This window comes from Spea bombifrons, chromosome 11 (assembly GCF_027358695.1).
Source record: "Spea bombifrons isolate aSpeBom1 chromosome 11, aSpeBom1.2.pri, whole genome shotgun sequence".
NCBI classification, from domain to species: domain Eukaryota; kingdom Metazoa; phylum Chordata; class Amphibia; order Anura; family Pelobatidae; genus Spea; species Spea bombifrons.
In genome coordinates, this window is record NC_071097.1 from 8,334,108 (window position 1) to 8,347,621 (window position 13,514).

A 13,514-nucleotide genomic window follows, 5' to 3' on the forward strand; every position below is an offset into this window, starting at 1 on the left:
TGCATTTCTGGGGCGGCTCCTTTCTTTTTTTCCCCCAAGTGGCTCTTCATACCAATTAAGGAGGACATCAGCCATGTCATGGGAAAGTCCATTATCTCTAAGGATAATCATTGCCAAAGCTAGGCCGTCAATATGACCATCTGAAGGAATTCCGGATTTTTTCAGATTTCTTGTTGTTTACAGTTGACATACAGTTTGGGGGGGGGGGTGCCACTTACAGGATCCGCCCCGGGTGCCAAATACTCTAGGTACGCCCCTGTCCCAAGCTTCTCTCGCAACTGGCTTGAGAAACAAAACGATACCAGTGATGATTTGTCAAAGCACACTTCAAGTTCTAAAAAAAATAATGTTTCACAAGAATGTGGCTTGTGTTGGCCATTAAAGGAAAATTGTCTGCACTTTGTTCCAAACTTGGTGACAATGCATTTATTGCCTCAAATTATTTCCGTCTGCAATGATCTTCATGATCCAATTGTCTAAACACCTTATGCCTTACAAATGATAAATCAAACAAGGCCGACTTAGATGCTTTGTTTGCTGTACACGATCGCAGCCACAAAGCTCTCCTGGCCACTGATGACCCATATGTTGTGCTGAGAGTTTCAGCATTTCTTCAGCAGATACAATGAAAAAGCAATTAGAAAAAGCAGCTTGAAAGGAGCCTTTATCTTTTAGAAACATTTTTTACAGGGCAGAGGCTTTTTTAAAGTTGAGATAAATTAATCTTACCTTAAAACGCCTCAATCCGTGTAGGGGGGCTGGTGCCACGTATATCCAGTACTGACTGCTGTCAGACTAGACTGCACAGCTTAAAATTTGTGCCCTGAAGATCGGATCCGTGCATGCTCTGTAACACGATCAGATCTTCAGCGGAATGCAACGCCTCTCAGGTGTGCGTTCCACCGCTGTGCTCATGCTCCTTCCCTTGCCGGCTTGAAGAGAGAACTCTCATTCTGTTCCGTAATATTCGCCAATGCTGATGTTACTACCTCACTCTGCTCACCACCCGGGGAGCAATAGGAGGAGGGATCCCCCTGGACACAACCCGTGTGCCCCAACAAACTACATGTCCATCCCTGACAAGGGACAAGAGAAAACTGGCTGTGTTTGGTCCGGTGTGCTCTTATGGGTAAGGAGGAGGAGGAGTTAGGGAAGGGGGAAGGTTTTAACTCTTTGTATTTCAGATCCTTGTCTCTAAGGAAGAGCAACACCCCTCTGTACTGCCACTATATGCCAGGAAAAAAACTCTCTTCCTTTATCTTGTTGATTCTCTTTAACTATTTAAATGTTTCTATCATATCCCCCCTGTCACGTCTTTCTTCCAATTAAGATCCTTTAACCTGTCCTGGTAAGGTTTATCCTGTAATCCATGAACCATTTTAGTAGTCCTTCTCTGAACTTTCTCCAACATATCTATATCCTTCTAGAGATACGGTCTCCGGTACTGTACACAATACTCCAAGTGAGGTCTCACCAGTGATCCGTACAACGGCATGAGCACTTCCCTCTTTCTACTGCTAATACCACTCGCTATATAACGCCATTGACTACAACCCTCTGTTGTCTATCACTATATAACTGGCCCTAAAAGTGAGTAGGTAAAACATTTAGTGTCTATGTCCTGCTTTGATAGCTCTTTAGAACCATGAGGTAGTATTTGAAAACTATTAGGTTAAACCTTTTTTTTGTATACGCCTCTTTCGGTTTCCAGGGTTGTTTTAGCACACTTCCTGACCTAAAGTCACACTCACTCAATTGGTCATGTCTAATCATCCATACTAGGCCCATTTTAGTCAAATTATTCCTTTTTTATTGGTTTTACTTTGTGCATCCCTGTACTGATAAAGTCTCATATCTGTTTTTTTTATCCTGGTGAATATCTTCAAAATTAATTTATACTTCATTACATTTCTATGGAACCATGTAGGTATAATGACTAAGGAAGCCTCCGTTCACGTGGTACTCTGCTACTCATATGTCAAGGTACTTTAGTAATAATGAAGTCACCAAACTGGGAAAAAATGTATACATTTCAATGGCTGAAATTATAGATTTTAACAATCTTTTGGTACACTGAGATCCCTTCTTCAAACATGGTTAAACAACAGGAGTTGAAACAACTTGGCATATAAATGCAATCACTTCATAAACACATACCAAATATACTGCACATATATGTTGAAAAAAATATTCTTCTAAAAGAGTTTTTTACTATTTTCCAATTAAAAACAAAATGTCCCCAGATCTCATTTTAAAAATCTGGTCACCTTAATATAAACAAAATACTAAAATGAAATAATTATTTGCTTAACAGGTCATATAAAAGCAGATAGTGCTCACTTTTGATAATAGACAATCTTTCCCACATTTATCGGGGGAAAGGAAATAGTATTAGAAAGCACATGTTACAACTGTATACAACTGTAGTACAATTAGGACTCCCAGAGCAAGAAAATATGTTCTGAAACATGTGGAATATTCACTCCACATTTGTATTACATCATAGCAATACTGACTATTCTGTAGGATCAAAGTTCTGGAAGAACAAGGGAGATATAAAAAACATTTTATCTCTCACGCCTAGTATTCTTTTATTCTAACTTTCATCTCCTGACCTTTTGTCTTCTCTTCTAGTTTGCCTCACAAAGTGTCTCTCCTGAAATTGGCATTCCAATACACGAAGCTCAACATCTCCTGATACCTATATCTTTGTTATTAATGCTGCCATTTTACACTTGACTTAATTCTCTCGTTTAGCTCTCACCAAATCCTGTCAACTTCACCCCAAAATATCTCTTGCACTACTAAAATACTGACTAATTCTACTGTTTCTACATTACAGGTATGCGACAAGACCGCAGGAGTCTTATCTGTGCCTTTTATTGGTTTATTGGCCAGTGACCTGGGGAACCTACTTGCCATAGAAGTGAGAAAGAGAATTTATAATAAACCAGCAGGTAAGTCCATGCCCCCCAACTGTCCCGATTTAAGCGGGACAATCCCGATTTTGGGTCTCTGTCCCGCTGTTCCGTCTATCCCTCTGTTCCGCTTTTGCAGGGTGAGATGAGAGCGATACTCACCTCAGGTGCAGCTGCGGGGGGCGCACAGCCGCCCGATTAGCAGCTGCAGCCTGCAGACTAGCTGGGAGATCTCCCTCTAGTTGGCTCAACATTAGGGAGCATGAGGTCTGTCACATCAGACCTCGCTTTACTGCTCCCTAATCACATGATGTCATCCCTGCTCTCTGCAGCAATGGCCGGCGTGTAGTGATGATGGAGCAGACAAGCGAGGTCTGAAGTGACAGACCTCGCGCTCCCACCACAGGATACAGGATGGAGGCTGGAGGAAGAAGGATGGTGGAAGAGGCAAGAGATGGGGAGACAGGGGTGTAAGGGCAATGTATGTGTATTTATGTGTTTGTAAGTTTGTGTATGTGTATGGGCCGGTGTGTAAGAGCAGTATAGGTATTTTTTAGCTGGTGTGTAAGGGCAGTATATATGTGTGTGTGTGTGTGTAAGGGCAGTATACGTGTATATGTGTGTAAGGGCAGTGTACATGTATATGTATGTGTGTAAGGGCAGAGTATGTGTATTTGTGTAAAGGCAGTGTATGTGTAAATGTGTGTGTAAAGGCAGTGTATGTGTATGTGTGTGTTAATGGGCAGGTGTGTGTAAAGGCAGTGTGTAAGGGTCCTGGGAGGGAGGCTAACATTAGCCTTTTTTAATAAAAAAAAATCTCTGCTGCTGTGGACTACTCTTCCAATGATGCTCAGCCAGCATTATGGGGGACACCTGGCTGGCTGAGAACCATAGGAATTTTAGTTCACATCTAGCATCTGTAGCTTCACTGTTGCTGCACTTCCCATGCTCAGCTAGCATCATGGAAGTAGTATGTCTGGCTGAGGCTCATGGGAATTTGATGTGTTGTTTTTTTTTTAATATGCATGACTGTGCTGACAAAAATGAAACGTGTTTTAAGTGGCAACATTTTAAAGTGCAATTGCTTGTATTGGTGAGTTCCGTGAGATTTATAAAAAACAAAAAAAAGTGTCCCTCTTTCACATTTTGAAATGTTGGGAGGTATGTAAGTGTATACAAATTAATGAGTGCAAAACACTTCATCTTGCGCCAGCCTTTTTATGAGCACATCACCTAGGACTGCTTTAGGACCTCAGCAGTGAGGATAAAAAGATTTAGGTAAACTCTTGGTGACTTTCCACCGTACCTCCCTACATGCCAAATAGTCGGGTGGTATTTTTTTGGGTGGTTTTTGTTTTAGGGAGTCTAGTTAGAGGCATGATTAGGGAGTGAATTAATACATTTTATAAATTTAGAGGAATGGTGTATTTTATTTTCATACAGGCCACACCCATCCTCAAGAAACCCTGCCTTGATCCAAATTCCCCTGCAAACTACCGCCCCATATCACTACTTCCAATAACATCTAAACTCTTAGAAAAACGATTCTATGACCGATAACCCACTTTCTGTCCTCAAACTCCCTGCTCGACCCCCTACAATCTGGTTTCCGATCACAATACTCGACTGAAACTGCTCTCACCATGGTCACAAACTACCTTCTATCTGCTGGAAACAATGGCCAACTACTCTATCCTAATCTTACGTGACCTCTCTGCTGCTTTCGACACAGTCGACCACCCCCTCCTCCTACAGACTCTCAGCTCTCTTGGTCTCCGTGACACTGCTCTCTCCTGGATTAACTCCTATCTTTCCAACATATCCTTCTCTGTGTCTTTTGCTGGTGACTCCACCTCTTCAATGCCTCTGTCTGTTGGAGTACCTCAGGGTTCTGTCCTGGGTCCTCTACTATTCTCCATCTATACTTCCTCACTTGGAAAACTTATCGATAGCTTTGGCTTTAAATATCACCTCTATGCAGATGACACACAAATATATCTCTCCACCCCCCAATCTCTCTGCATCTGTCCTCTCAGGTCAGCAGCTGCCTATCTGGCATCTCTTCCACCTCAAGATAAATATGTCTAAGACTCTATTCCCCTTTCTCTCCTTCATCACAAGTCCGCTGCCTCGGAGTGACCCAAGACTGAAACCTATCTTTTATCCCTCACATTAAATCACTCTCTAAACCAACTCTCACAACCAACTATGCAACATTTCCAAAATTCGTCCATTCCTGACTGCCAGCACCGCAAAACAGCTAATCCACTCCCTCGTAATCTCTCGTCTAGACTACTGCAACAACCTACTTACTGGCCTCCCTCTCTCCCAACTATACTCCCTACAGTCTATCCTCAATGCCTCTGCCAGACTTATCTATCTCACCCGACGCTCTGCATCTGCCGCACCTCTCTGTGAGTCTATCCATTGGCTCTCCATCCATTGCAGAATTCAATTCAAAATACTAACTCTATCCTACAAAGCTCTCACTTACGCCACTCCCCTCTACCTATCCTCCCTCATCGGCAAATATACTCTAGTCCGCACTTTAAGATCCAACAATGACCTGCTCCTTGCATCTTCACTTATCACCTCCTCCCATGCCCGCCTACAGGACTTCTCTTGCACAGCACCAACCTTCTGGAACTCTCTTCCCCGTGCTGTCCAACTCTTACCAACTCTACCCTCCTTCAAATGTTCCCTAAAACCTTTTTTTCTTCAGGGAAGCCTACCGCTTTATCCAATTCCAGTAGAATAAAGTGTAGAATAAAGTTTACGTTTTGGCTGCAAATTCCCATGCCTATGTAACAATCCCTCCAAGTTTTTAGGTAAATCCTCTTTTTCCTGGCAAATGAATATGGTACCTCATGTTGTTTGTGCTTGTACTGTCTAAAAAGTGCGATGTTATATTAATTGTACTGTATTTTTAACTTTTTTTTAACTGGTATCTCCTACTACAGTGTAATTCACTTTATCGATTCTCTGCAGGGCCAGCAAGACTCTCACTCTCAGACTTCCTACAGGGCAAGGAAGAAGGAATGTCTGGATACCTCCTCCTCAAATCTGTTTATCTCTTATCCAAGACAGATCAGGTAATATCAAATGAAACTACATAATGAATAATAATTATTATCTTTCAATAGTGCTAGCATTTAACACACTGCTTTGTACAATACATGCTTAGCTAACTGGGAAGGTGATGATGCTAGGGCAATAATAAAACACCAACATCAACTGCATATATCCAACGCTGGCTTTTTTTTTTTTTTTTTTTTATGTGAACACAAGACAGACATAAGCTTTTAAAGATTTTTTTTAATTTTTCTTTATTTTCTGATTCTTGTCTTTTGTAAAACCAGAAGGTTCTTTGTTGTCTTATCAAGACGGGCCTACCCGAAGTGTTTCTTCAAAGCCTGTATTTGTTTCTCGCCTTTCCTCTTGGGCAAGGAGTCACTCCAGTTTTGCAAGAGTTTGATAGCCTTGTGCAAGACATCTTCATAAAGGTGGGTATTCTCCGGTACATAGTGGAACACGGAACTTTTGACTCTAGGGAAAGTTTCCCCAATGCGCATAACCAATGGGCTTTAGGCAGTGTGACATTTGACATGTGACGCACTTGTGATGGATGTAACCAAGTTTTACATTTTTGAGATATAATATACTCCAGTAGGTCTAGATTTTCTGTATAGCACAGACCATGAGGGCCGGTGCATACCTCGCTAGTGTCTTTGACAGAAGAAAAAGAATAACATTCATAGCAAATTAAAAATAACTATAGAAACCTCAGTTGACAACAGCAGGGGTGCAGTGTAGTCTAAACGTATAGAAAAACCTTTGGTCAGCAATCTTGCTCAGATCCCCAAATAATATAACATAAGACACATATTCATGCAATTAAATGTAATTTATTCTCCCAAAACATATTTAAAAATAATTTATTTAGCTTCAGTTAGTTTAACAGTACAGGGAAAGCCCGTATCAGCATCAGTTGATGCCCACAATAGACAGTTCAGAATGGGTGGAACGAATATGCAGTCAGACGTTCCAGGTGATCTTTGAATTAATAACTGGGCAACAGATTTTGGTCCAAGATCTAGCAAACCTCATACATATATACAGTGGCTATAAAAAGTATACACACCCCTGTTAAAATGCCAAGTTCTTGTGATGTTAAAGAATGAGACAAAGACAATCATGTCAGAACTTTTTCAACCTTTAATGTGACCTATAATGTGAACAATTCAATTGCAAGGCAAACTGAAATCTTTGAGGGGGGAAAAATAAAAACTCACAATAACCTTTGTTGAAGCACCTTTTGATTTTATTACAGCAATCAGTCTTTTCGGGTAGGAGTCTATTAGCAAGGCATATCTTGACATGGCAATATTTGCCCACTCCTTTGCAAAAGCGCACCAAATCTGTCAGATTGCGAGGACGTCTCGTGTGCACGGCCCTCTTCAGATCACCCCACAGATGTTCAATTGGATTCAGGTCTGGGCTCTGGCTGGGCCATTCCAGAACACTAATCTTCTTCTGGTGAAGCTATGCTTTTGTGGATTTGGATGTGTGCTTTGGGTTGTTGTCATGCTTTTGTCCTTCTCCTTACAGTCCCTTCAGGAGGAGGACAAAACTGCGAAGTAATAGCGCCAATGCATAAAATAAACAATTGCTCATAAATTGCAGATAAAATTAAAATTTGAAACAGAACTGAAAACTGATCCCGTAAATCGGTGAAAGGCATAAAAGAGCAGAACGGCCTCAAACACATCAGTGAAAATTCAAGCCCACTGGATAACAGACTTAGTTTTAATCACCATTACTGAGAACGTCTGTCACTGTGTTTCGGAAGTACGTGTAGCCATGTAAGGTTCTGGCTCCAACGGAAGTTGCTGATACCGTTCCTGGGGAAGCAGCCCAAAGAGGAATGGGTGGCTGAGCTGGAGGTGATGGTCCACACAGAGCTGAGGTTAGATAATAGATATCGGGCTCTGCGGTGGTACGCAGCACAGCTGTGCCCGGGGCTGGAGGATAAAGGTCCCACAGGTGGCTATAGCTTCGGCGGGCTGAAAATGCTGGGCAGCTGGCTCAGATCCCCAACCCTGGATTCAAGGGGCCCCACCACCTTGCCGTCTCCCCAGCAGCTGAGAAGACTCCAGAGAGAAGGTGCAGTTGGCAATTCTCTCCAGGGGCAGCAATATTTTTCGGGATAAGAAGAGGTCAGGCAGGTGAGTACTGCTCTTGAAGGGGCAGATTGTTTGGGGCACCAGTTTTTGGAGGGCATTGATGGGCCAAATGAACTGATTGACTACGGAGTCAACCCGTTTGGGGTCTCCTCCTGGGTCAGTCCCATTCGGAAGGGGGAGAAATGTGACGGAACCCTCCATCACTGGGGCCACTGGAGAGGCCTGACAGCCAGCCTCCTCCCTATTGACTATGGGCCCTGACTTTGTAAAGACTCTGTGGCTACCCCCAGCAGTATATTATCTCATCACTTGCTGAGGGGATTATCCCTGGCAGACAGCCAGGATCTGTTACAAGGGAGTGACTGCCATTGTTTTACATTAATATCAGACCCCCCCCATGGTGCACTATTATGTTGTCCCCCGCCCTTCCGACCACTACAGACATTTACTGTAGCCAAACCTTGGCTTGACAGATCAAAGGGACGGTTTGTATCCCAACATCTTGTTTTATGTTAATGCTTGCTTTGCTGGCTATATCCAGCACTGTGTGTGAAAAATAAATCAGTCTTCGTTTTGGTTATACCCTACACTGAGTCTCAGCTAGTGACTGGGAAACCAGGGAAAGAGTGTGTTGTCCCAGGCTAAGGGAGCACAAGTCAGCTCTGTCGCCTTTCTACCGGGATTGACTGACAGGGCCGCAGACTTCAGTCACCTAGACAGGGACATGGATCTGGCATCAGAATTCCAAGGGCGGCTGCGGGTCATCCTCCCCTGCTACACCAGTGCTCTGCCTACGGAACAATATCAGGAACTAAGGCAACAGACTTGACGGTCACTATGGGAGGTGGCCCTCCAGGAGGCTGTTATAAACTAGGGTCGGTGTCTTTTAAGCTCCAGACAAAGGATTAGAGACCAGCAGGAATTTTGCATGTCATTCCTGGGACACCAACCCCAAGAGCAATGGGTATCCGAATTGGACAAGCTGGTACAACAGGAGGTAGAGCTGGACAACCGATATTGGGCTCTGGAGTGGCATGCAGAGCAAGAATATTTGGGGACTGTGACATAATGGTCTCCAGAGGGCTATGATTTTGATGGCCCTGGAGTGTTGTGAGAGAGCCTCACTGATTTCTTTGAATTCGACAATGAAGGGGACTCTGATCTGGAGGACATTGGAGAGGCATATGCTCGAAGTCTTGAAGAAGTCCTAGAGCTGAGAACTGATCTGGACTATCTGGTCATGAAAGAGCGGCAGCTGGAAAGGGCATACCGACAGCTGCTAGACCGCGTTTGGCGGACTGCCCCAGAGCCAGAAGAAATTACAGCACCAGCAGAAGCGCTGGCATCAGGGCAGAATAGCGCTGGTCTCTGGCCACTTCTCTCTGTGGCACCAGAGACTGTGGTAGTGGATGGGACTGCGGTCTCCACTGACACAGTGCCAACAGAAGCATTTGTATCAAAGGTTACAGATCTTTCATCTAAGGATGTTAACCCACGAGCGGTGGATGAGACTGGGTTCTCCACACCTGGGTCCCCGGAATGTTGGCAGTTGTCCCAGATAACCACTCCAACCGGGAAAAGAGTGTGAGACACAGTGCCAACAGAAGCACTTGTATCAAAGGTTACAGAGTGTGGGGATTTAATTGATCTTTCATCTAAGGATGTTAACCCAGGAGGGGTGGATGAGACTGGGTTCTCCACACCTGGGTCCCCGGAATATTGGCAGTTGGCCCAGATAACCACTCCAACTGAGAAAAGAGTGTGTTGTCCCAGGAAAATTTCAGATGCCACCTAACAACAGAGAAATATTCTTAATTTTAGAACCCAATATTTACCTTTACTGTTTTTGCTTGGTGTCTGATTTTATCTCTATTACAGACAATGCTGAATCTTTGTAGCCAAGCACAGGGTGTAGAAGATCTTACCAAGTCTTCAGACTTTGAGTATCTGCTCAAGGCAGCAGCATCAGGCTGGGATTGTTGTGACATTCGCTGGAGCGTAGCAGTTGAGAGGTTGTTGATCAAAGTGTCTAAAGCATTAGCTCCTGGATTATTGCATTACCTCCAAAGTGAGTACATCTGAAAATTATTATTATTAAAACTTATTATTATCATCATCATATTTTTTGCTTTGTATAGTTGTTGATTGAACTTCTCAGATCAAATTTAAACCAGGGTCAATTTTACACAGATAAGAAATATATAGAACAACTCTTTTCTTATACCTTACAAATGGAAAAACATAAAAAAGAAACTTGGAGTGGCCCAATGTGAATAATATCAGTAAGAATGCAGTGAATAAAACAAAAATAGATATATTCTAATAATAATATGAGGATCTTGTGATCTCCAATTATTTATTTCAAATCATACGTAAAAAACAGTGCTCTCTCTATATAAATAGTCTGCAACTTTATATTAATCAGATGTGCACTTATACTTTAAGGAGCAATATACATTTCTCTATTTTTCTGCATATGGTAAAATAATTCCACAGGAAAGCTGGCACTTTAAAAGTGGCTAAGGTGGCTAAGAGAGACTTTAGTGAATTGCTCATTTGGAGAGGTACATTCATAAAAGAACTAATAAATAAAACATGCAAGCTAAACACCACTAGGGGTCTCTCATAGATCAATTTAGCAGCGTTCCGTACTGTATTGAGAAGCACAGTCCTCATGCACGCATAGCTGATTCATAGCTCCTCCCTAGTATCTCACATTAGTATACAGCTTCGACCCTCATTCAGGAACAGAAAGTATTTATTACGGCAGCTTCGTTGGCTACTTGTAGTGGATACTTGTTTCACGCATATTTCATTAGTAGACAATTTGAATTGTAAAAAGGAATGAATATAAATAATATATCAATATATGCAAAAATATACACTATATGGACAAAAGTATTAAGACACCTTACCATTATGCTGAAGGAGACATACTAAGAGATTTTGTGGGAACAGTTTGGGGAAGGCCTTTTTCTATTCCAGCATGACTATGCCCAAGTGCACAAATCAAGGCCCATAATGACTCTGTTAGAATAGTTTGGTGTGGAAGAACTTGAATGGCACTTCAACTTCATAGAACAGAGATTGCAAGACAGGCCTTCTCGTGGAAAGCCTTCTCAGAAGAGTGGACGCTGTTATAGTTACAAAGCATGGACCAACTACATACTAGGGTCTATGTATTTAGAATGCAATGCCATAAAAGTCCCTTTGGTTGTAATGGTCAAGTTTCCCAATACTTTTGTCCATATAATGTACCTAGTCACCTCTCGTGCACCTCCTACCTGTCACCCTTACCGGAAACCTTCTTTGCAGCCATAATATTAACACAAGAATTTTGAACCAGCCCGTCAACGATACTAACATACTTATAGAAACATACTTTACACACCCACTAACACATCTACATATATACACTAACAGACACTAACTGACAAATATTAACAGACACTAACAGAGCCGGCCTTAAGTGTTCTGGCGCCTCCTGGTGCCCCCCAAAAAAGGAAAAGAATCTCCCCCCCTGCCCCTTCTCACTATCTACCCCCCCGCCCCTTCTCACTGCCTCCCAGGCCCTTCTCACTATCTACCCCCCTGCCCCTTCTAACTATCTACCCCCTCTCCCTATCCTTACTTACCTTGTTGCCGGAGTCCTGCGGTGGGAGCGGGAGGCGCCCGTCTTCCCGCTCTGCCGTGGTGCGCGCTTCACTGCTGAGCGGCAGAATAATTCCGGCGCTCAGCGTGAAATGCCGGCACCGCGACAGAGTCACGGAGAGTGACCGCTTGGCGCCCCTGCCCAGGACTTAAATTAAACACCGTTTTTTTTGTTTTAACTTTATTTAACATCCTCCGTGTTAAATAAAGTTAAAAAAACTTTACTTAACATGGAGGATGTTAAATAAAGTTAAAAAAAAACAAAGAAACCCGGATGTTTTAATTTAAGTCCCGGGCAGGCGCCCCTGTTGCCATGGCGCCCTGTGCGGCCGCACAGGTCGCACACCCCTAAGGCCGGCCCTGCACACTAACCTATTTACACACTAACTTACTAAGATATTTACACATGCATACTAACACACACGTCACGGTAACCCCTGAGGCTGAGGGGGTATGTTTGATTTTGGGAGGGGGACACTGGTGGATTCCTGGGGAGACTCCTTACCTGCCTACCTAGTACTCTCTTATGTCTAAGTTACCCTGTGTCCCCTAACCAGACTCCCATGAACTAGCTGGCTATGGGGGTTGTACAAGCCAGGAAACGCTTGATGCGCCTTACAGGGACCTAGTCGCAAATTCATGGAACTGTAGGGCGGCTAATAACCTCCGCGATGCCCACCGAAAACTGGAACTCCGTTGCTATGGACATCCGTTGTCCTACCATGTCGCTCTTTTGAGGTTACATTAAGCACATGGTGGGCGACACTTGGTGCTGGTACCGAAACTCTGGTTTTATTACCAAATCTTTTGGACAGGGGTTTACCCAGCTGCGGCAATAGAACTGTGGCCCAGCTACAGTGTCTCACCCCGAAATAGTGACTCTTTGTCAGCTTGGCTTTGCCGGCCATAGAACTGTATGTCAGCACCGGGCTGTCTGGTGGTTTATGAGATTATACTCCTAATCCTATTATATAAATATCTGTGCTGTCTTTAATAAATGTACCCTGTCTCAGTTTGTGTTTAGGAGAATATGAAGGGTTATTCCCTTGAGTAATTGAGCTTTCAGCAGCAATGAAGATCTCTACTGTGGAGCTACTCATTCTAAATATGGGTCTCTGTCATAACACATACCGTATTTGCCAGAATATAGGCCGCACTTTCCCCCCACTTCGCAATTTGTATCACCAGACGCCCCTCCTGCAATGTGAGAGCTGTGTGGCTTTTATTATGCCAGTTCATAGATGAATGAATGAAGCCAATGTAATAAAATGCTCTTATAAAGCAAATTATTGTTACCATTATTTCACTTATATATTCCACATATGATTTAGTTCCATTTGGGATTGGAAACTCCAGACAGTATCATGCCTAGGAATCATTTTTAAGGGGGTGAGAAGGGAGCTACATACAAAGCCAGGGGGACCATCATACATTCTTTCTTTTCTGATGGTGCCAGAAGACTGGCGTAAAGCAGAAGTTGGACTAATATTACAAAAAGGATACATGTAATTACAAACCTGTGAGTCCGACATCTGTGATGGGAAATTATTTGATTTAATGGTTTTATTAAGGTCAGGTCATGTCAGACTAACTTTGATTGTAGGAAGATGAAAGCACAAATATATAGTAGGGTCTTTCAGTAGATTAGATTTACCGTATTTGCTTGATTATAAAACGACCCCCCCCAAACTTCAATATTAATTTAGAAAAAAAGAAAATGCCTGAATATAAGACTACCCTGTAAAAAAAAAAGTTTTATTAG

General features: G+C 42.9%; 1 protein-coding gene across 1 annotated transcript in view; it reads left to right on the plus strand.

Moving 5' to 3' along the window:
* Positions 1 to 13,514, plus strand: part of WDFY4 (WDFY family member 4) — a 208,753-nt gene that overhangs the window by 24,404 nt on the left and 170,835 nt on the right. The window contains exons 4-7 of the mRNA XM_053449912.1: positions 2,843 to 2,957; positions 5,907 to 6,010; positions 6,278 to 6,421; positions 9,980 to 10,169. Of these exons, the coding sequence (XP_053305887.1) occupies positions 2,843 to 2,957; positions 5,907 to 6,010; positions 6,278 to 6,421; positions 9,980 to 10,169 (553 nt within the window). The remainder of the gene's footprint in view (positions 1 to 2,842; positions 2,958 to 5,906; positions 6,011 to 6,277; positions 6,422 to 9,979; positions 10,170 to 13,514) is intronic.